This window comes from Hoplias malabaricus, chromosome 3 (genome assembly GCF_029633855.1).
Source record: "Hoplias malabaricus isolate fHopMal1 chromosome 3, fHopMal1.hap1, whole genome shotgun sequence".
In the NCBI taxonomy this organism is placed as follows: Eukaryota; Metazoa; Chordata; class Actinopteri; order Characiformes; family Erythrinidae; genus Hoplias; species Hoplias malabaricus.
The window spans coordinates 7,892,436-7,917,694 of NC_089802.1; the positions used below are offsets into that span (position 1 = coordinate 7,892,436).

Here is a 25,259-nt window from a genome sequence, read left to right on the forward strand (position 1 = left end):
CCTCTCCGACCCATTTCCACACATCTTAAAGCACATGCTTTTCAAGGAAAACACATTTTAATGGTTGAATTTAGTATACAGTAAACACTATATTCACACTAATTCAAATCACACCGATTTAAGCTTATGCATTAAAAGAAGAGAAAAAAAAAACCCCAAAACACATGGAAACATTTGCATTTTAATTTACACACCATAGAGCTGCTTCATACCCATACAGTCATGTATTTATGAGGTCCTTTATGAGGTCATGTTCTTTTTACCATCAGGAGCATCAACCGAGTCAATACTTTATTTCCACTTCACGCTCAAATTTCCCACAATCTCGTTCTGGCATTGTCCTGTGAAACAAGTGTGTTCACTAGTAGTGATTGTGTATTTAATAATGCTGTTTTATACTGAAATGGCACAAATGCAAGAGCAGTGATGCATGATAGCTCTACAAAGGCTAAGAAGGTTTGGAGGTAATTTGGAGGTAACATGTTAGGATTTTATCCAGAGTAATTCACTACACAACCTGATATCATAGAAATATTATGTATAAAAATAAATATACTACTAAAAGACCATGCATACTAAAACCATTTCATTTCTATGTAGAGGACACTTCTTAATTTGTAGCTGTCATACTTTCAGTAAGACAGCTCCCATCCACTGGTGGTGCTGTTTCTCCAAATAAACTCAGACTCTTATGTAGCTGAAGAAGAGCTATGCAAACAGTAGAGATAGGGATAATATTAAACAAACATGAAACACAACTTTTCAAACTTTCTGCACTTTAAGGTTAAGCTTTCAGGTTAATGTTCAGGCTTAAGGGAAAGTTTTAAGTCTGTTTTTGGATGTGGGGTTGCCAGATTTTCAAAATGTACTAAACAGGAAATGTTACGGAATGGCATATTAATAAAATATGTCCATTTTCACTTTCATACCATGTCTGCACAATGTCAATCAAGTTTTCAGAGGTAATCAAATACACTGGTAGACGATTGGATAGAGAAGATTTGGGATAGTATAGTGCAGCGCCCAAAATAGGAATAAAACTCTAGTCCACAGAGTGAAAGGCAGCAATATTACCCTCTCTGTCAGTGGAAATGTACAAAGAAAGTGATTGCCTTTTACCAGCTTGAAATCTAAAAACCAGGGATGTTTCAACTTTTGCAGATGATACAAGAAAATGGCTGACTACCTTCCAGAACCCACCCCTCCATTTTCTGCGTGTGCACAGCGACTGGGCACATTTTGGCATCCTTGGCCTCAGTGATGGAGAGCTCATAGCACTTATACTCAGGAGGGAGTCTTTCCTGGCAGACAGGAGCTATGACAGGTAACACAGCATGAGACACAGAGAGGGGCTTGGAGCCTCGCTCCTGTTATGGTGGGAAAAAGCTCCCCACACTGCCTGCAGGAAAATGCCACGAGAGATCCCTGACAATTTCAGCAATGATAAAAGAGGACAAGATGGTATGGAAGTGGAAAAAAAACCCCAAAACAATAGCATTAGACTCTAATACCTCATGACACTGCAGCTCTATACTGTCTCATTTGATGTTAGGAGACTAAAAGGAATTGCAGATCTTCGTTAAAAGAGAGAAGAAACTGTTAAAAGATGCTAAGAGCCATGTTTTGTAATGAAACATAATATTCTTATTGGCCCTTACTTAAAGTCGTGTCAGTCCTGACTGATCATACATTGAAGGCATAGTTTTGTTGTTGTTGTTTCATTGTCTGTGTATTTAAATCATGTCCAGTAGAGGGCTAGGTAATAGTTTAGAAAGCAGTAACAATGCTGAAGCAGATACTACAGTATCACATGCATGCCATCTTTCTTTCAACTAATTTCTGTGGTCTTAATAAATATCTGTTAGATGGTCAAAATAGCACATGGATCAAACACCACAGCATTGTTCTCCCCCTGTCTAAACAGCCCTGTTCAGAATGGCCAGTTTTCGCACCCGGTCCTTTAAACGAAAATGAGCCACAGCTCAGTTGCTCTCGAGAGCCCAGGAGTATGGAGCAGAAGCTCTGGTTTTCAGCCACTGTCTCTCTCTGTTCTCTTACTTCCCCATTCTCATTTTCACCATATTTAACAAGTACTCAGTGCCCTGTACTCGTTATGTTACCTTTGCTCTCCAGACCCTCAAACTAATGTACACAGTCACTAACCAAGCAACGTTTTATAGGTGTCCTTTTTAAAATGCAAAATGGTGTCATTTAAATTTTGTGCACTCACTGCTTGAATGAAACTGAACCCATCAGGACAACCATTGGCTCAGGAGCTGCTGAATTCTCTCCTGTTATTAACTCTCTGTTGAAGCTAGTAAAGTTTCATGAACACCAGGTATTTGGGGATTTTATGTAAATAAGATATTTGTGCATGGTATGCTCAAACCACTGATGGTTTCTATATTGTATGACAGTTTTCTGATTCAGAAAATCTTTACATCATTCAGAGAGCACACATTTACACTCATTTCTAAGGTACTTGAATGAATAGGTGGCATTTTGCAAATGTGCAAAATTTTATAGAGTAAATGCTCATACACTGGTGGTATTCTCCCTGAGTGTTGGTATTGTTTCTTGCTTTCTATCCAACACATTGGAGAACCGTTGAACAAACAGAATGAGTGCACTGTAGTGAGTGCAATGAGTTGGACCACTGTGCTTTTACACATTTTGCAGCTGGAGGCAAAGTAGCCTCCATTTGCAGCAGTGAATGAAAGGAGCAGTGCAGCAGGCATTCTGAAGAGACCGAGGGCAGAAGGGATTGGCTCTTGGTCACAAGAGCTGAAGATTGACATTGGCAGTCTAATTAGATTAGTCTGAACTTTTATCCTGAGGGAGAAAATAAAGTCATGGTCCATCATAAGTTGTGCAGACGATTCTTTGAACGGCCATTTAAGGTAGCAGGTCATCTCCTTACTTTTCGCTCGTGGTCTTATGGGAAGATAGAGGACAACTTGTTTGGCTGCAGTCTGGTAATTGAACGGCTAATTATTCCTATGATTTTTTATTTATTTTTATGCGTGTGTAAACACACTGACCTTCAGCTAAAGGAATAATTTATCTCTTCACAAAAGGATTATTGACATGCAGCCATTCCTGTCTAACTCTGTCTCTTCAGCAGTGCAGGGAAGCCATTCAGAACGACACTCTTTAGGCGAATGTAATAAAAACACTTATTAAATCAGTCCTATATGTGTTTGTATTCAATGTGATTTACAGATTCACTTACCTTCATGAATATAGACACTATTACCAACCCGTTTGGACTCTTTGCAGCTTCTGTGTAGTTTGTGTACAGCTCATGGTTGTAATGTATGAGTTGAACCTGGAGAATTAAAACAAGGACAAAATGGAAGAAAAGAATCAGTACTGACTCAAAAGAATACAGTTTTCAAAAGTAATCAAATCTGTGTTGAAAGAACATGTTTTCCTGCACACCATTCATATATTTCCAGTCAAAACAGCTTTTAAGCACAAGTCAGATATTTAAAGAGGTATTTAAATTAGATTTAAGATGATCTACTTGTACAACAAGGGGTACATCAAAAGGAAAACAAAACAACAACAACAAAAAAACAAAACAAAACAGAAAAAAAACACTAGAGTTTTAAACTGGAGCTCAAAACTATGACATGGTGTAGAGAACATGGGACTGACCGCAACCAGACAAACCTAAAATAGTCACTACTTAAAAGGTTTCATCTTAGAGAGACAAGATAAATTTAAGAAATTCTCAATAAAACTCCATGGAGGTGTGCACTGAGCGATGAATTCCCAGTAAACAAGGAACGTCCCTGGACGTTCAAAATAGGTCTAAAAGTAGTCTGTCCGTCAAGGACATATTTTAAATGTCAACGGACGTCCAAAATCCATCTTAATAAGTTAGTTAAGTGGTGACCAATCGATAACGTCAGTGGACGTCCAAAACGCGTTTTATACAAGTAATTTATTTCGGGACCAATTAATAACGTCAATGGACGTCCAAAATATGTCTAATAGTCGTCTTTTCAATATCTGTGTTTGGACGTCTTTTCAACTTTCATTTTCAACCTTAAGAGAACGTTGATTGGACGGCAGTCATTACGTTATTTCAACGTTGAATCAACCGCTAATTGTTTACTGGGCACCCTTGCAAATAGAGGAAGAAACTCGTTGGTGTCAGAACAACTGGCTGACCACCCCAGAGCCCATTTCTTAACATCACTGACTGTGTCTGGGATTACTAGAGTCAGGAGAAGCACATATTTCTAAAACCAAACTCCAGAGTTAGGGAAGCATCACTGAACACAAGTCTGAAATTAATCTGAGATTTTATAAAGGGTACAAAACTAAACACAGAAAAATGCTGGGGGCTCTGTGTTCTATCATGTTTTAAATATATCATCAAAGACAAACAGAAACCTTATTTTTGGGCTGTTTCTCAAGGTTTGTCATTATTCAAATAATCCAGATTTTCTTTAGATTATTTCAACATTTCTAAAAGAATAGACAAATGTCCAAAATTGACATACCATTAAAATATTGAGCTGTTACCATTTGCTCAATTTACAGAATTTAGTTTTCTTCTCTTACCTCCAACAAACTCCAATATTAACTTTACAGGAAATGGAAAAATCCTCATTAACTTTCAATGGAAGTCAGTTTTTAGTGTTAAAATTTCACACTGTGACAGCTGCAAACTAAAAACCGACAAAAGTGGATATATTCGTTCATTCATTCATTATCTGTAAGCGCTTATCCAATTCAGGGTCGCGGTGGGTCCAGAGCCTACCTGGAATCATTGGGCGCAAGGCAGGAATACACCCTGGAGGGGGCGCCAGTCCTTCACAGGGCAACACAGACACACACACATTCACTCACACACTCACACCTACGGACACTTTTGAGTCGCCAATCCACCTGTAACGTGTGTTTTTGGACTGTGGGAGGAAACCGGAGCACCCGGAGGAAACCCACGCGGACACAGGGAGAACACACCAACTCCTCACAGACAGTCACCCGGAGCGGGAATTGAACCCACAACCTCCAGGTCCCTGGAGCTGTGTGACTGCGACACTACCTGCTGCGTAATTGTACAGTGACCATATTGTGTTTGACATAAAAATTTGACTTTCGCTGATTCACTCAATCACTCACATTCTCACACTCACTCATGCTAACACTTGTTTACCCATTTACTCACTCATACTGACTTATACTTATTATTCACTCATACTCAAGGGATGCCATTTCCTCAAATATTTACATTTAGTGACTGCTCCACAAGTGTGTAACAGTGCTCTGCATCTGTGTTACTGTGTCTTTGTTTACCTCACACTGAATAATGATCACTAACACTTTGTTATGGCTGGACATTAGATAAACTGAAAGTGGCCTCTGACTTCTGCACAGTGCTGTATACTGTTAGGAAACAATAAAATAATCCGGAGCCTATAAAAACTTTATAGCTGCTGCTATTTAAGAGCAAGCAGGAAAGTCAACACTCTTGAATAATTAGGACTGCGTTTGTGCTTCAAGCCTTCCTTGTGTGTAGCTGGGTGTTCCTCTGGTTGAGATGCCAAGGCCCTGTCAAGTCAGGTGGCTCGCTCCCCAATCACAGGTACACAGCTGCCTTCTCGCCCTGTTTGAACATGCCTGTCAACTTTAAATTTGAATTCTTTGTGATGAACAAGTAATCTCCTCGCTGTGAATTACTCGCTCACACAGCAAGCCTCCAACAAAGCTTTTAAAACTAAGAATTTGAGCAGAGGTGCCGCCACAATGGCTCGCATTCTTCATGAGATATGGGCAGAAAATGGCTTTAGGAAATTTACGATGGACTGCTCATAAAGAGATACAGCAAAGACAGGTCTTTTTTTTTTATTATTATGAAAACAACATTCCTCAGAGGACAGAAACATTTCACTCTTGCATTCTTCAAGTCTTTAAGCAGGAGACTAGTACAGGGAGGGGGCACCTGAAAAGATCAAGTCATCATCATTAAGGATGTATAAATAATCACATAAAATGAGAAATACACACTTGTTTAAATTACTCGTTCATATTAAGATTAATATTACATTTTTATGAACACAGATTTAGCAACTGCCGCCTCTAATGTTATAACTCCGATTACTAGCTTTTAAAAAAAATTGACACATGATCATTTTCAGTCCTTGGGTTACAACACTTTTCACAAACTTCCTTGTATCACTACAAGGAACACTTTAAGAAAGTAAAGCCCTACCAGCCAGAGTAATAATGAACAAATCTCTCTTATGTTATTTCTGCCCAATATGCTGTACAACTGGCAACCAATTCATCAAGCGAAGAAAATGTACTCACGAATAATAAACGATGAATAAATAAATAAAAAAAGGAAAACAGTAAAACAATGGGTAAACCACAGGTAAATAAATCAACAGAAAAATAAATAAATAAATAAATAAACAAACCCTGGTAAATAATATAAAAGCAAGAGTTTTTCCTAGACATGTTTTAAACCGTTTAAGATGAAACAAATCCTAGGAATATGAATATGTTTATAGTTCTTTAATTCATCAGCTGTGTTTACATTATTAAAAAGACTGTTTAATGGCTAACAGCAACTGATTAAAAGACGTTAATGCTCATGAAGTTGGATAGAAATGCTGGCCAACTTTGTTTTTTTTAGAGGAATGAATGGGTGAATAAATATCCAGCCACATACTGTATATCAGGGAAAGTTTAGTGATGTTAAGTTGTACCTGTGTGTTACCTACAGTCCACAGAATGTGCGCTTGTACACATTCCACACTCAGCTTATAGCTGGAGCCAGATCAATTACTGAATATTTCCTTCACCTGCACAATTCTGACAGAGAAGTAAATAATCACAATAAAATCTGTGGTTCATGGTAATTATGAAATATGCAAAAGTGGAGTGGAGGAGCGACAGATCGTCTATAAACTTAATCAAGGGTGGAGGAAGTGATTACAGAGCGAATGCTGATTTGATTAGTTTTTTTTTTTTTTTTTTTTTTTTTCCTGAAGGTGAAAAGCAGCCGGTGCTTGCTTTTCCCAAAATCCCACACCAGCAAATTGCCTGAGCTGGAAAAAAAAGAAAGAGGAAAAAAAAAAAGAAAAAAAAAAAAAGGAAAACAGGGCTGGGCCATAGCTCCACACCGTGCCAAAAAGATCAGGAGATACACAGTCTAGAGGAGCAGACAGCACAATAATGAGTTCTGTAGAGGAGCAAGGAACCCGGGGTGAGAAATAAACACGCACGCAGGCGCGCGCGCACACACACACACACGGAGGGAGACAATTATTGTGTTTGGCAAACCTATAAGAGAGTCAAACTCATCTAAGTTTTGCTGGACTGAGTGGGAACTCTGCGGGGTCAACAGAGAATGGCTTTTTGGAATATCACTCTCACCCTCTCACACATTTATGGATGTGCTAAGAGCCCAGATGCTCATCTCGGTGGAGCCAGGACGGCGGAGGATGGCTGCGTCTCAAATGGCTCCCTATTCCCTTTATAGTGAACTATGTGAGTCATTATTTTTTGGCTTCTCCACCCAGGTACTGTGAGAACTGGGCACACACGGAGAATCCTAATTAACTCATAGTTTAACAGCAGCCCTTTGACAAAATTTTGGACACCTCCAGTCAAATGAAATGTTAACAGATCTTTACGGGAAAAGAATACAGAGAATGAAGCATTTTTCAGTAGATTTTACAGCACATTTTCTGTCTTTGTTGTGTTTAAACTTTGAGGGTCTCCATATATATATACATGTAAAGTATATATATATATGTGCACAGTATTTTCTGTTTCATTTAGTCTCCGCTATGTTACATTATTATTAATTTGCTTCAAATTGGGCAGAGAAAAAAACCACAACAAGCAGGGTGTACTGTTCAGGTAGAAGGAAGCAGTACGTTAAGACCTCCCGAGCTCACTATATCGTAACAGGGAGTCTCTTCAGAGAGAGCTGACGTGCTGACAGTGGAGAGGTGTCGAGCAGTCATTTAGCCTGAGAGGAGGTGTCCGCTCTGCGGTGGGAGACAGCTTGTACCTCTGGTGGGCCGCCCCTGACAAGCTTTTTATTGTGTGATAGCCGGCCCAGGCTCGAGAATGGACGAAATATGAAGACAGTAAGTCGATAGCGGGAAGAAGGGTGGACAGCGCTAACAGGCCAAATGAAAAGGGTCCGCCTGGAACCGCCGTCCAATAGCGAATGAATCCGAGCGTATGCTCATAAAGCAAATAAACAGACAGTCTGAGACTACAGCAGGCAATCCGAATTGATTACAGCAAAGGAGGTTTTCAGAATTAAACCCAAGTGTAGACATGCACGCAGCCCCCCCGTCTGCTATAGTGGAATTTAAATCCCTTCCAAAAAGCCAAACCTACTGTAGCTACAGCTGGAATTGGCTTAAAGACAAAGTGCCGTCACCTCCCCGGCAGAATAACAAATCATTATGAAAGTAAGAGGCACAAAAAACAAGGGCTGATCTAAATATTCCCCGCTCTCCATATCCCCCCACACTCCATCTCCACATTTATTCGAGGAAGAATATGTTCATTATTTAGGGCCTACTTCAGTATGCCCAGGCTTTCGTGTTGTCTTGGAAGTGTGTGTGTGTGTGTGTGGCTGAAAACGCAAATACCGTGGCGGGCTTTCAATGACTTCCTATTTATACCCAGCACTTTGCCATATTTAGCAAATGTGAAAATGTGATTTTAATGAGCAAATTTGCTCCAGCATCTAAGCACTGAACTGAGATGGTAATGTGTTATTTCTTTTCTACCACTGATAATTAGAACTTCATGGAAATATATTAAGGTGGGGGGAATGCTGAAGCAGAAGTGTGGAGAATAATTATAAATACAGAATTTGATTTGTTTTTGGTGTTAAACTCATTATTAGAAACACATCACGTTCTCATTTGCGTGTGAGGTCATTTCATTTTCCTCTGATTTGGGCTTCGACGTTGGCACTGATGGCGTTCTAAATTTAGAGAAGACTGTGCAGACTTTGAAAGTTTAGAGCAGTGGTCACTAACCCCCCTCCTGAAGAGATGCTTTCCTGCAGAGTTCAGCCCAAATCTGCATCTAACACACTGCGCCCATCTAAAAGTGTGATGCAGGAAATCAAAGTCTTCCTAACAGAGAGTCAGGTTCACAGTGTGCTTCCTGAGGGCCTGAGATGAGACCCCAGTTTGTCTGCATTGTACAAAAATAAGTCCCTACTAAAAAGTGTGAGGTTAAAGATCTCCTTAAGATCTTCTTAAGATCTTCAAAGTTAGTCAACAACGTGATCAGATGGAAGACCATGAAGATTTGGGCTGAAACCCCCTGCTGCTCAAATGTCTCCTAAGAAACAGCCCAGGAGAGTTATAGAGCTAAATTTATTTATTTTAATTATTTATTAATCTTTACAATTGTATAATGCCTTTCTAGATACCCATCAGTGCTTTATAATCAGTAGTGCTCAGAATGACAATCCATTCAACACTCAAACCACACACACTGGTGAGAAGCGGGAGCCAAACACACACCGTACTTTCAACCAGGAACAACCGTCCACCTGGAGGGCTGCTTTGGGCACTATGGGGGTCACTCAATATAGAGCACCAATCCATATCTGGGCATACACACATTCACCCCCACACACAGACATTCATTTACATACACAGTTATTAGACAGTTATTAGAGAAGCCAATTCACATAACCTCCATGTTTTAGGACTGTGGGAGGAGACCGGAGACCCCAGAGGAAACCCATGCAGACACAGGGGGAACATGGAAACTCCACCCAGATGGGACTTGAACCCAAGATCCCAGCGCTGAGAGGTGAATGTGCTAAATGCTAAGCCCCTATGCCGCCCAAACATATCTGACATGGAAGTTGACTTGACCTGAGAAACCTACATGGTTCACCTCTAGCCTAGATTTGTATATTTGAAATCTCATATTTTTTTATTTCTGAATTTTCACCACCTCAAATTTTCAAAACACAAAAGCATTGTTAAAGTTAAATAAATATCTTCAATGTTCAAAGAGCGGCACGGTGGTGCAGCAGGTAGTGTCACACTCACACAGCTCCAGGGGCCTGGAGGTTGTGGGTTCGACTCCCGCTCCGGGTGCTCCGGTTTCCTCCCACAGTCCAAAAACACACGTCGGTAGGTGGATTGGCGACTCAAAAGTGTCTGTGAATGTTTGTGTTGCCCTGTGAAGGACTTGCGCCCCCTCCAGGGTGTATTCCCGCCTTGCGCCCAATGATTCCAGGTAGGCTCTGGACCAACCACAACCCTGAGATGGATAAGCGGTTACAGATAATGAATGAATGTTCAAAGAAAAATATGCACTACTATTTTTTGTTGATTTTTAATTTGCTACATCATTTGAACACAGCAACTGTCCATTATATATTGTGTGAAAACATAATGATGAATCGACCAATAGAAATACTCCAAAAGTACATGAAATTATCTTTTTACACCGACTCCCACTGACAGTTAAGAAGGTCTTATCACCTCCTGTAAAAAGTTACAATTTGGAGATACATGTTTTTCTTCAGATAGAGATGATATACAAACTCCAGATAAATGTAATTCAAATATTAGCTGAGATCTCAGTAAAGTCTCACCACTGTGCTCGGAGATGCTGAGATCCACTCATCTCTATCTGCAGCTACAGTCTCTTCCTAAACCTCACATCTCCACTTAGTCTAACACTGTTTCCCCCAGAGAAACCCCCAGCAGGTCTCCAGAGCTCTAACCTCTATGAAAGAGCAGTGTTTGAGAAATGCACTATTCCTGTGAGTTCAAATAATGAGACATTCATTATACAAAAAGTGAAGAACAGAGCTCAGAGTGTGTAGGTACAGCATACACAATCAGCTCTCCACAACACAACAATGAAGGTGCATTGAATTCAGCTTCCACTGTAGATCTCAAAAAGCAGAGGGTGGGGTGTGTGTGCTGTGGAGATGTGTGATATGTTGTCTAATATAAACCCTACATTGTGTGTTGTTCCTGCATGTTTGTGCTATCTGGTGATTGATCACAGCATTTTCCATCAATAACCGTCCATGTAACCGCCATCTTACACCAGCGCTCAAACAAACACTGATGTGATATGATTTTAGAGAGTGAGGTATTTGATACAGACCACAACAACTCACTGTAAACGTTTCTTTTATCAATGAATCATGTTTACAAGACCACCTCCACTTCTATCTAGCCCTTCCACAATGTGTTTGGTCCTACTGCTTTAAAGATTAATCTTGTTTTCCAGCCTATACAGTGTGAGAGAGGCGGGAGGCCTAGCTCAGCAGGCTTTGGAAGACGCTTCCAAGTTACACCTCAAATGTTTTATTGCTCATTTCATCAGTGGTGTTTCATTTTCGGCTGGTGTGCGAAGGGCCGGATCAGAGAGCGGGAGGAGTAAATTAACCCCGAGGTGTTAGAGTGCATTTGCAGCGACGCAGCGTCCTTCAAACAGAAACAAACAGGACACGAATGCAATCTCCTGATGTTAGTGTACGAGCTTAAAAGGAAGGGAGAGCGATGGAAGGTGGTTATATTCTGTTGCCCGTAGGCAGATATAAAGTTTATTTAAAAGCCAGGCTGATTTTATTTATTTATTTATTTATTTTCATATATTATTGATATTTACTCCCAATTTATTCATTCCGCAGCTGGTTCCCACACACTGCTACACAGCTGAGAGAGTGAAGGCTGATCCCCTGTTGACACTGGAATGTCAAAGAGTGACAGATGACCAGACATTTCTTTTGTGAACAGGTGAGAAGCAACATGTCGACCAAGCAACCAACCAAACATTGGACAAAATGAGTGACACATGTCTCCTCTGAGAAACATGATGCCAGTGACTGGGGCTTTTAATAAACTATTGAACAACAGGCTTGGAGAAGATCAGGAACTGCCCAAATGAAGATGCCTGTACAGGCCAGAATTGTGTACAGAGATGGGGAGAGTGTGGACCATCTTATGCACCTCCTAGAGTGAAAACAATCACGCTCTCTTTGTCTCTCAGCCACAGTCAACTCTGACATCACGCTCCATGCCTGAGACCCTGATCGACCGCGAGGGTGACATGGGTTCACGCGTCATTCCTCGAAAATACACTGGGCTTGGGTCTCGTTCAAATTTCATGTTTGACTTCCCACAGTCCATTTTTGGATTTTGGAACTTATCCTGCATTTCAGCTTTAATATTTCTCTCCACTTTTAATCCTGTTTTTAATCTGCCACGCTGCAGTCAGTCACTTGTGCTGTTGACACAGGGGTCCTTGAGGATCAATTCATGAGGAAAATGGGGGTAAACAGCGAGCAGATTCAGTAAAGCACACTTTAGTGCAGCTAAAAGAACATTTATTTTGAAGCAGGTATGTTCATTCATCCATTTTCATTAATCCTATTCAGGTCATGGTGTGAAGCAGTTTATGTGGCAGGTTCTGGGGCTGTATCTGGGTTTGGATCAAGGTTCTAGACCTGTTTAAAGCTTGAAGTCCTGTTTCTCCGCTGCATTATCGAAGGCAGCAGTTTTCGGAAGGAGCGGCAGGGAGGGCTGAAGAAAGATGTGCTCGTGTCAGGCAAAGAACGATAATGGCTTAGTAATGAAGAATAAACAGACAAAGCTGGGCATCGGTGGCCAGGTCACAGCTTGCAGTGCCCTGATAGACTGTTTCCACTTTCTTTTATTATTATTTAAATACTGGCTGCCTTCCGCAGGGGGAGGGGAGAGAAATTATAATCATTAATTATGGCGGATTTGCCTGTCAGACTCACGGTTATTTTGTTGCCGTTCTAATCGCTGGTCTTATTACTCCCAAAGAGAAATGTCAGGGCTGCACTGACTGGTGACTTTATCAAATGATGGAGACTGCAGAGCTCTGCCTTCTAAAATTACACCATCAGCTTAATTGAGATGTTTTACCCAGCTATTGTGGCTTGGTGAAAAAAAAAAAAGCACTGTGGTCTGGAAAAGAGCGAAATCCCCCATTAACAAAGGCAATGGATATCACAAATAAATGAGACACTCACTGACATGTTTTGTATCATAAGTACAAAGGCAGGGTACGGCCAATAAACAACCCAGAGTAAGGCTTGACATTCTGGGCAAGGACCAACAGTGTCAGGTTTGTGTTATTTAAACGTGATGCAATGTACTGCAAGATAAACACCTTATGAGATGTCTTCCCTACAGTACCCCACTGCATTTCCTTAAAACTAGAAAACATCTCCACACTTCCCAAGTCTTCTTACTGCTTACTGTTCACCAAAATAACTCTATTTAATTATTCATTTAGCATTAATCATTCATCCATTAATTTGTTCATCTTCTGTAGAAGCTTCATCCTGATCAGGGATGTTCAGAACTTAACCAGAATCATAGGGTGAACTGCAGGAACACACACACACACGGAACAGGGCTCCAGTCCACTACAGTTCATCACACATTCACACAATGTACAGGGTGGGCCATTTATATGGATACACCTTAATAAAATGTGAATGGCTGGTGATATTAACTTCCTGTTTGTGGCACATTAGTGCATGGGAGGGGGGAAACTTTTCAAGATGGGTTGTGACCATGGCAGCCATTTTGAAGTTGGCCATTGTTTTTCTTGTGAAATGCCCAATAAGTTTTGTGTGTCACATGACCCTCTTCCCATTGAAAAAACAAAAGTTGGATCCAAAATGGCCGACTTCAAAATGGCCACCATGGTCACCACCCATCTTGAATAGTTTCCCCCCTCCCATACACTAATGTGCCACAAACAGGAAGTTAATATCACCAACCATTCCCATTTTATTAAGGTGTATCCATATAAATGGCCCACCCTGTACATTTGTTATTTACCGTCACTGTGCAATGAAAAACATGCATCTCCAAATATTAATTTTACAAGAGAAGGAAAGGTTTTAATATTCTGTGGAAGTCAATGCATATCAATTTTATTCCTAGTAATTTCTAGGCATTTCTATTGGTCCGTTCTTCCTGAAATTAAATATATCAAAATATAGCCATTTTACTTTTTACACACACAGGCGCCCAGACTTTACACCAGTAAACTCAATACCGAAGCAGCTTTTGAATCGTCAGCTCCTGCTATTGACCCGAGACTCTCACTTGACTCTGCTAATGGCTTCAACAGACCAGTGCAGCGGGGGAGGTAAAAAAGGAAAAGATCCCGAGGACCCCTGTGGGATATTTTTGATGTGTCTTGTGGTCCAGTTCAGGCCTGAAAGCACACGGAGGCCTCTCTCAGCTTACCTCCCCAGAGAAGGCCTGACCATTGAGGAGATGCTCAGAGCCCTGGCCATCTTCACTTCCGAAGTGTAACCTGATCTCTTCCAGCCGGTGGCTGTAGGTCATGGGCCCACCAGAGATGTTCACCAAATGTTCCTTGTCCAATCGCAGCGAGACGTGGCGGCCAGTGTTGTACATGGTCCCGCCCACCTATGGGACACAGAGGGGGAAAAAAAGGCATGGTCAGAGAGGCATCATATCGAACACAGTTCATCAGTGTAAAGAGAGAGAGACTGATCAAACGGAGAGAGCTGGAACAGCAGTCTGGTGTGGTTAGTTTGTGGGTAGATAACAAACCTCTGCCTACGTCTCTTGACCTTGTTGTCTGTTTACTTTGTACTACAAAATGAGTGCTGCGGTCATTCACACAGGGAGGGTTTTGAGTCTGTAATTAAGCCATTGTATTCCTACGTTGAGTGATATGATGCTACAGGATCGTCTGTGGAGAACACTCCAGGTACAAAGAGGGTGCTGTTGGAGTGGTGGTAAAAGCAATGCAAAAGAACTGAGGTCTTTAAAGCCTCCACCGGCTGGAATCAGCTTGGAACTGATTGGATGCGAGGCTTTAAGGAGAGCGCGCACTGATACAAGAGCCCTGGATCTTTATCAGTGTATGTGTTTATTTATTTATATTCAGGAGTAGTTTCCAAGCAAGCCATTGATATTCCAAACACGACTCCAGAAAAGGCTTCCATGGCTCTTATCTTGCTTTTTTTTTTTTGCCTTTCCCTCACTCACTCTCTCTCTTTTTCTCCATCACCCTCACTCCCTCTCTCCTTTTACCACTTGCCTTCAAAATGATTTTCCCTCTCCAAATTCCCAGAGAAAGAGGCCTGCCCACACATCGTAAATATTTTATAGAACCTCTGAAAAAATCAATGATTTGAAAGAGAGAGAGAGAGAGAGAGAGAGAGAGAGAGAGGCCCATCTCAAGTGCTAAAGGCAGAAAAAAAAGTGCGCAAAGAATGTGCGGCGGCACTTACAGGATTACCACTGTGTGGAGTTACCTTGGGGTGTCGGACGCACCCAAGAAAAGGGCGAGACATTTTAAAAACCCTGAAGAGGTCATTTTCCAATGATTATTCATGAGCTACAGATGGTCTCAGGTAGACTGAAAAGCCCTCATTGTTTGGTTCCAAGGTTTGAAGAGGTAAAAAAGAACAGGAGAAGGAAAAAAAAAAAAGGAAAACGTATCTGTAGGCCAACTAAAGCTGGAGAGAAAATAGCATGCTTTGTGCTGGAGTTGAATAAAAGCAAATATAAGAGCATGCTCAACATTTCTTCCACTGGGTGTATATAGTTATAAAGTATATAGAGTAGTGTTCTTTTAAATATAAAAAATACAATGAGCCTGTGGTGTTTATTCTGTGCTTTTCCATATAGAATGGCCCTTAGCTTTTTGATCTTTCTGATTTCACATTTTTTATCACTGTGAGGAGATACACACAATCACTACAGATTACTGTACGTGCTGTACATTCCCCTATTGATTTTTCTCTAGATACACAACCTGCCATGAACACTCCGCTACATCTCCGGGATCAGACAGAATGAGTGCACTGGTAAATTATCGCACTTGACAGCAGTGTCTCCGTAATGTATAGTCAACTTGACACTGCTCTAAGCAGAACCCAACACAGGTCAGTGCTTCACCGTCTGCTTATTCTCAGGTAGCAAGGGGTCATGGTACTAACCCTTTTATGGCAGTTTCAGGTGCAAACCAGATGCATTTTCCACATGTGTATAGTCCACACACAGTTTCAGAACCTTGTGCATGGAAATATGCAGAATACGTGAAAGGTTGTTACAGAAAATGGGTGAAAATACTATGCTTGCAGCTGAGGACATATTCTGTTCCATTTAGTAATGCTGTCAGGAGCTCATGGTACACAGTTTTGTATACAATTTCCTCCACCATTTAAAACCCAAAGCAAAGAGAATTAAAATTCACGATGTGGAACAGTGGTTAGATGAGACTCGAGTTTCGAGGCATGCCCACAGAAGTGACATGGCCACAATTTAGCAAAAACCCATTTTACTGCTTCACAATGTGTTTTAACACGGCATAAGGGCGCTGCTGGTGCCACAGCTCCAGGGTTCTGGGGTCTTGGGTCTGTGAGGAGTTTGGTATTTTCCTCTGGGTGCTTCAGTCCACAGTCCAACACCATGATCTGTGTTGGACCGGTGCCCAGTCCAGGGTATGTTCCTTACACAGCTCCAGCACTCACACACACACTTAGCTACAATATCGTATAAGCTACCATACTCCTGTGTGAATTGTGTCATCAAATTTATGGCTCCATCTCACTAAACGCATCGGGCTGTTTGACTTCATGTCTCGTGGCATAATTTGTATTAATGCATTGAAAATCATGAGAGTAAATGCTTTGCTGCACTTTAATTTCTTAACTTGACAGTTTTATGTATAACACCCCACACTGCTCTGACAACAATTGTAATTAAAGCAGGGAGTGGGGCTGTTTTGCAGTGCACTCAGCGTTGAAGATGGAAACGTTCTCTGCGATGGAGAGGGCGGGTACCAAGACCCCACACTGCTTGGAGGGTGGGTGGGGGGGGTCTCGCCTCACTTGTGCTCGCTAATTTACACCAAGAATTACACGTAATGGGCAGAGATTATTAACTTGTATTAAAAACAGTTGCCAGACATATGATTCCACTGCAATGCTGCGAGGCTGTGATTCACTGCAAAACAGATTCTGAATCATCCACTTGGAGGAAGCTGACAGATTGTATTATGACTGAAGACCTGAGAGTGTGCGGAGGAGAACGGCAGGTGAAAATTGTATAAACATGTTACTGAGTATGACGACAGTATGCGCAGGGATGTGATAAGGTGTTTTAGTGGGTAGAGGGTCCTGAGATTTTAAGCAGAATTTTCATAGATTTTTTCATGTTAAAAGCAAAGGTTTTTATTTATTTATTTTTATTTCAATTGGATTGAAAAATAAATAAATTATATATATATATATATATATATATATATATATAGAGAGAGAGAGAGAGAGAGAGAGAGAGAGAGAGAGTATAGTTTTGAGAGTAAAGTTATTTTGAGCTAATAGTCATAATACAGTTTTTCCATAGTTTATATTATATACAGTAGCAGTCAAAAGTTTGAACATCATCTCATTCAATGGTTTTTCTTTCTTTGTTGCTATATTCTTATTTGTAAATGAATATTGAAGACGTTAAAACCATGAAGGAACACATACGGACTTACGCAGCAAGATTCTTCAAAGTAGATTCTTAGATTCTTCAAAGTAGCCCCTTTTGCTTTACCGACAGCTTGCACACTCTCAGCGTTCTCTCAGTCAGCTTCACGAGGTTGTCACCTGGGATTGTTTTCAGTGAAAAGCTGTGGCCTCGTCAAGAGTTTATTTGTAGAACTGCTCGCCTTCTGAATGTGTTTGAGACCACAACTTCTGTTGTGCAGAGGTAGGGCTGGTACACAGTTCTATACAGTTAATAGAAGATGTGTCCAAACTTTGGATGGGTACCTTATATCACTTTGTTTTGATCAGTCAGGTTTGTTTTTTGTAATTAAACCCCAGTAAATAATGTGTAATGACGTTTTAGAACCTAGTTCTTTTGGCGATTCAATATTGGCTCCTTCCAGCATGAGGCAGGTTTCTCTGTGCCTCTCACACACTCAACACAATGTAAAAGAACAAACAGAACAATATGCCATTGGGTGGTCCACAGTGACTTTACATTCTCAAAATACTACGCCATTATTGTGATTTTAAACTGATTAAACTGAACCTCTAAAAATCCTGGAAAAGCAGGGGGTACTGCAACACCCTCAGGACACCAACTTCATTGATGAAAGACTAGAAGATGACTAACACAAACTGCAGCAACAGATGAGCTGCTGTCTCTGACTTTACATCTACAGGGTGGGCAGACAATGTAGGCGTGTCTAATACAGTGGCCAGGGAGTGTCTAGTGTCACTGCAGCACTGATTAAGATCCAGAACCCAAATAATACTTGCTCTGAGGGGCCTAAGCATTAAAAAATAGGAGGAAATGTAAGAAAAGTATGCAGAACAACTACAAAGCTCATCGAATTTTAAGACGGACAATGAGTGTAGAAACAAGGTCATTTTAATGCTAAGACTGTTCGGTTAATAGTCTCTAAACAAGGCCAGAGGAGCAGAGTGCAGAGCAGAAGAGAATCTAAACAAGTGTATGCTCCCATGGACCTATAGAACCGCTGATCCGGAGACAAGCAATTAATTGAATTCATCTTAGCAAAGATTAATAAGGCGAAAGTCTGATCTGGTAAACAGGATTTTAATTTGTGGAACAGTACTGCTGCAAATCTGTGAGCCAAAGGCCAGTCATTAGATGTGGATAATATTCACTGGGCAGGTAATGATGATTGCGTGGCCTGAAATGCAATAACATCATGTAATTGTTATGCTCTGGTGAAACAACAATGAAATAAAGATATTAGAGAAGTGCCTGTCAACGAGGGACTGGCTTTATTGGCTCTGAAATTATCTGAAACTGTAGCATCGGATGAAGGGGAAAATAAAGCTATTTATCGCAGCTTCAATATATTATATGGATCCATCATTAAAGATGAGATGTGGATGCGATTCCGAGAAGGTAATGATATGGCTCTTCTCATCATCCGAACATTACAGACCATTCCACATCCTCGGATTCTCGTAAATAAAGCTGAAGAACACTGGGAGCACGAGGCACCGAAGACACTGTGTCCTCTGTAAACATTGCACTGATCCTCTATAGAATACTCATATTTCTGATTGCTTTAATGGAGGGCTACAGTGGAGGTAGCATTAAAGCAAAGAGAGACATCCAAAGCAATTAAAAGCTACAGGTAGGAAGACGAACAAAACCGTTTTGGGTAATATCTCTTTGCTCTGTACACATTAGACGCCTGTGATTTCCATTTCTCGAAAATATCATCCATCTCCTGCTTAAAGCAAACGTATGGTACATGAATAAAAATGGGAACCCAAAAGACATCCTGCCACATGGTGTAACACTGACGAGAAGACCATAGCAGGTCAGAGAATATGCATGAGATTAACAGGCACCAATAAGACTATGCTTATAAAGATTTATACATGCTTTTAAAAATCTGTTTATGCTATTCATGGTTATTGATTAGGTTGTAAACACCTTAAAAATAACTGATAATCATTTGTACCAGAGATAGAGGGAAACAGTCAGAGGACTTACTGAAAGAATATATTGATACTTTTGAATGTGTAATCAGTCATTTCATAAGGTGTACCACATTATGTTTAAAATGACATTCTATGGGTGGTTGGTTGATTAAACATTTTAAACATGTGCTGAGGCTGACAGGGTTTATGTCGATTGATGGAGGCGACAGAGTCAGGTAAGTATCCAGAGAGCTAAGAGTTAACAATGTAGATGGATGGGGGTTCATTATTTGGCAAACAAGAGATCACAGTTGGACTTTCTATGTGTTATAAACAATTATTAATGACTTTTAATGCATTTAAAACCCAATTAAAAAACAGATTGTAAACTTTTATAAGTACAGTCTTATTCTAAAGTAAGGAGATGAGGAACAATCTTGAAAGGGCTGGACATTAGACACTGAATTCACCGTGTACTCTGTGTACAACTGTACTCTGGAACACATTACACAGTGACAGACACTGGCTTCACTGACTGTGTTCCCTTGTATCAAAACTTGAACCATTTTTGAAGTTGCATTGCAGACTCTTCTCTTTCCTGGCTCCCAGATGGTGAACTGAAATCTCAGTGGCCTTTTGTCTCCTAACAAGAGTCCCACTTCTTTAAGCACAGACTAGACACGCATCTATTTCTGTGGGGTAATGTCTAAGCAACGTAAAAGAAAAACATGTGTTTCCATGAGTAGCAGTCAAGCCATTTAAGGATTTAGTGTTAAAGGGAGTCTTAGTAACTATTTTTTATTATTTTCCATTAAAAGCAAAGTGAGCATTCAAAGTCCAGCAAGAATTTATTCCCTTAAAACATCCTCCACCTCCCCTGTAAACCAGTGAAGACAACACATGAATAACAATGCCAACGCAAGTGGTATCCACCCATGTGGTTCAAATGTCACTTTTCCACTGCATGGGTCCGGTTCTACATGCCACAGCTCAGCACGATTAAAGCTTGTCGCTTTTCCAATTTTCTGATAAAAATAAATGTGAAAGCTGCTTTAACTTTAAATTTTACAAGCGGCAAGTTTGTGCTAGATTTAAATGTGCTCTGCATTTCTTGGTGATTGACATGGCTCTGGCCAATCAGCACTCTGCAGGGTCACCATTTAGTACCTACTTGGCACGGTTGGAACCCAGAGTGAGCTGGTACTGAAAACCTAGCGGGTTCCAAGGACCAGGTACCAGATTTGACCAGTGGAAAGCAAAAGAGCCATGCCGAGTCGTGTAGGTTGCATTGGAAAGCGCTATAAGTTGATTAGTAGACCACAGAAGGTCACATGAGCAGACTTTGTTACAAAGAGGAGCAATGCTCAAAGGTGTGTTTAGACCGTACTTGACACTATATACTGAGAACTGAGAACCATATACCCATCTGGTTACAGAGTGTAAACGTTCACTGTGTCCCATGAGCGGTGTCCAATGACCACTAATGAACTAGAGGACGTCCATCACAGCTGCTGTCTCTGACTCCAGCTGCACTGCTGTGCCTGATCCACTCGCACCAGCACAACATCCACTGAAAAACCATCACACACACACACATTTACTCAATGTAAATGACCATTAATCTTGAACTGCACTATTGCGCTTCCCCAGGTATCAGTACTTTATGTATTTTGTATTTATCTCTTGCCAAGTGTCAACTTCAACTCCTGTATCCAGCTGAATCTTTGCTGAATGTTATTTGAATGTGGAGATGTTTGTACTAATGAGGAATGTGTTATCCGACTCTATGTGAGTAGCTTTGGAGAAGAGCAACTGCTAAAAGCCATAAATGTAAATACACCTCATGCCTCTCATTATAAAGTACATATTTACAATGTACAGTGAATAAGTCAAAGGTAAGACTAGAGCCAAGAGAGACATGCAAAACAATTAACAGCAACAGGAAGACAGACTCTCAAAAACATTTGGGCAATGTCTCTTTGCCCAGAACACGTTAGAGAATTTATTTCCTTAAATTATCATCCATCTCCCTCGTAAACAAGTGTAAGACCTATGAATAAAAATGGGGACCCAAATGGCATCCACCCATGTGGTCCAAAGTTGATTAGAAAACAACAGAAGGTCAATGACTGTGTTGCGAGTTCCTCACAGGCCTCGCAGTTGCAGCAAATCATAAAAACATTTTAATACCATCGGCGGCATCCTGCGGAGCGCACCTGAATCAAGGTTAAAGCGTAATGTATTTGATTAAATGACAAGATGTGTGTGTTTTTTCATTAGGGTGATAGAGCCGTGATACTGATGAATAAAATATCAACCTCCTCCAGGGGATCAGCTCAGCCAAACTGGAGGGGGGTGTGGAGGAGAAGAAAGAAAGGAAACAAAATAAAATAAAAAAATCACAGGCAGAAAGGAAGATGAGGCCTGTGAATTGTCAAATTAATTTCCAGCTCTGCGTAACCTGCTTTTGTCAAAGCAGATCTGAGACGCTGTCGGGTGACACTCTTCATTCGGCTCTATTTAAGGTGTCAACAATGAGATATTATGAAGGGGAGAGCTCTATGATGGAAACGATGCAGGCGGTACAACAGTGAAAAGTTAGCGAGGTCCTCGTGAGCATTGCTGTTTATTCCTCGGATGGCGGCTGATAATCAAGGTGATGCTGGATGCAGATTGGTATGCAGCAGGGTTTCCACTCTGAGTCTTGCTCCGTGGTCTGCCAGTCTGCCTCCTCCTCCCGTTTAATTTCCCTTTATAGATCCACTCCTTTAAACCGGGGTGAGCTAAAAGGAGTTTTCAATTTTGCCCACGCATCATCACGCATAAATGCAAATTGACCCCTGAGACTCAATTCAATTTTGAATTGATCCAGCTACTGGAAATCGTCATTAATGCCAATGCCGGTACACTTTTAATTGCCAACACACTGCTTAGCATTGGAAACCCCTTCTATGCAAAACGCACACAGGCGCAAATAACCAAACTTTCACAATTATATATGACTTCAAATGTTCCGCTAGCTTCTAAGAAACACCCCACAATGCATTTTTCCTTTGCTCTCTCTCTCTCTTTTTTTTTTTTTTTTTTACCTAAGCAATTCGCTTAATTGCAGGCTGTTGCAAAGAGCTTCTGAGCTGAGCTTTACAAGAGCTTTCTCTAAGTGAAGGAATTAACAGGTCAGAGAGGCACAGATCCTACTCGCTCACATTCAGGTGGAAACAGTTAAATGGCGGCAATTTACTAACCCTACTTTAACTCCACTAACAGAAACCCAAGGATAGCAAACTAATGTGGCCTCGGGTATTACAAATTCCATTACCTACTTAACTGAGGCCTTTAAAACTACTGATTTCAACAGAATTAATCACATTCATTGAGCTAATCACATTCATCTTGAACTACTACAGATGGTGTGAAGTGTCAACCCTCAACTACCACAGTGTCTTACTGGCATAAGAAAAACAGTAGTCTTGTATAATAATGATAATAATAGTTTTAGGTCACTTAGAAGTATTTAAGATGTATTGGTAAAGAAAACTGAGGAAAGTATTAAGGCGAGTAAGGACTGGACCCAGAGTGACAGGTCAGAGTACAAAGCCTGTCTGTACCCTGTAAAAACATTTGTTAGCAATAAGTCAAGACAACATCTTTTTGTCATTTACTCTGATATAACTTACCAAACCATGTTTTATGATTTCAACTGGATATTAGGAGTTTTCAGCCTTTCTACTCGTTTTTTAATTACTCCAAAGAACAGGACATTTGAAGTGGAATTAACTTGTATTTGAGAGTTATGGCTATGAGTGGGGCTCAGGAAAAGCTCCCAGCATGCACTGCAGGTCCACCTTTACCCACTTGGGGTTTATTTCGGGGATTTATTTTCACTGTTGTGTGCTGTGAACGTGGGAGTAACATATGGGATGTTTACTGGTGTTAGGGCCCATTAGGTCTTTCTTTGTTGCAAGAACTGTGTTTTGTCCGAGGCCTCACCCTCGGGGGGGAAACACAGCAGCTTTGGTGGGGTTCTGGCTGATTCCATTTACACACCATGGCCAAATGCTGCCTGTCACTTGCTCTTATTCTCAGATGTTCTTTTCAGGGAATTATAATGAAGAGTGTTAAAGGCAGCCATAAAGCTGCATTGTTTTTCTTGACACCAGTAGTCACAATAATTAAGTTAAAAAAAGTAACTTAAATATCTGCGTTGGATGGAAAAACTGCATGATTTTCAACACTGTAACCACAAGCAGTTCAAAGCCAAACTTGACTTAAAGTTATGAAAGAAATAATCATTTAACTTTTGAACTTAAGTTTGGGTTGAAGCTGATGAATATTTAGAATAGAGTAGGAGACAACACTCTTATGTAATGTGTAAAGCGAGGTCAACTGATGTGTCCCAGCCTTGCATTTATACTTTATAAAAAATTGATGATGATGCCAGTTCACGTCTGCAGGGCTTGTCCCGAATTAACTCGCTTTGCAAACACAATAAAGCTAATAGTAAAAATGTACTACACATACTGAATTGGAGTGGGATGCCGCCTGGTGTATGGCTTTGCTTTCATGTTCACCAGCAAGGGTTCTTCACACTGTGCTGTCATGCTAACATTTCATTATCTGCTGCTCTCCCACAGTCAATGCATACGCATTTATTCAAATAGGGGTGAAAACATATGCACGGCCTGCGTGCTGCTGGGGCCACTGGAAGGACCGCTTCATCTCTCGCTGAGATGCTTCAAAAGAAATAAAAAGAGGACGTCTGGAGGTGGGGGAAGAGGAGAACGGAGGATAAAGAAGAGGCCTGTGTAGCATCTGCTTATCGCCAAGTTGTTGATTCATTAAACATTTCATCCTTCTGTTATTGGACCATTTTTTTTTCCTTCTGACTCACGGCTTGCGACATGCATACATTTCTGTGTGATATGGAAGTGTGTGTGTGTAAACACACTCTCTGACACATTCGTTAACCCCTCCCTCATGCACCCACTTAAAAAAAATAAAAAATCACCCACTACCACAGTAAGCTTATTATAGCCTTTTGTTGGAGAAGAGAATGTGTTGTGAAAGAGACAGGCACGCTGCATTATTTCAGATCACAAGGAATCTCCCAAAGGAAAGTCATACAACCCAAGCTCTTAGATCAGCCTGCCAATTTGCTTCAGATTGTAAAACAAAGTAGCTCAAGATGTCCAAATGGGGCTCGGTGCTACAGAATGAAGCCCTTTGAGGTTAATGTTTGGCGTTGCGAACAGGATATAACTATTAATTCAAACAAGAGCATCACTCACCAAATCCCAGTCCAAGGCCTCTACAAGAGGAAAAGGTGGCAGACAGCTTTCTTTAGAGCAGTGCCCAAGAACAAGGGTTCCTGACTTTCTTCTCAGCACAAACGTGCTTTAGAAATTAATCTTCACGCCCCACAAAACTCATTATTCCTCACATACTCCTGCAGTGGTGGTCAGCAAAATGCAAAGTAAAATAAAACTGGACTGGGATGCTTAAAGCCCATCATGATAAACAGAGGAGAGACTGTATGTCTTACTCCGTAGCAGCTGCAGTTTGGATTGCAGTTTATTCTATATATTTCTATATGTTTAAATCACTGGTAGATGTTATCTGATTTGTTATATATATGTTGCTCTGTAGGTGATTTAGTGGTGAATGTCTGGTTATTGTGGCCTACCAGCATTTAAACTATTTTCCCTACCTGTATATTTATGCCATTTTGATGTACTTGGACTTATCAGATTTTTATGAACAACATTTACACTGTTATTTTTATAGCACCTTCCCC

At 40.7% G+C, this 25,259-nt stretch overlaps 1 protein-coding gene across 3 annotated transcripts in view; it reads right to left on the reverse strand.

The window, feature by feature from the left end:
- The window catches only part of ca10a (carbonic anhydrase Xa), a 337,301-nt gene that overhangs the window by 13,546 nt on the left and 298,496 nt on the right, over positions 1 to 25,259 (reverse strand). For all 3 annotated transcript variants that reach the window (XM_066664825.1, XM_066664824.1, XM_066664823.1), the window contains 2 exons: positions 14,274 to 14,459; positions 3,233 to 3,328 (listed from right to left, as the gene is read on the reverse strand). In XM_066664825.1, the coding sequence (XP_066520922.1) occupies positions 3,233 to 3,328; positions 14,274 to 14,459 (282 nt within the window). The remainder of the gene's footprint in view (positions 1 to 3,232; positions 3,329 to 14,273; positions 14,460 to 25,259) is intronic.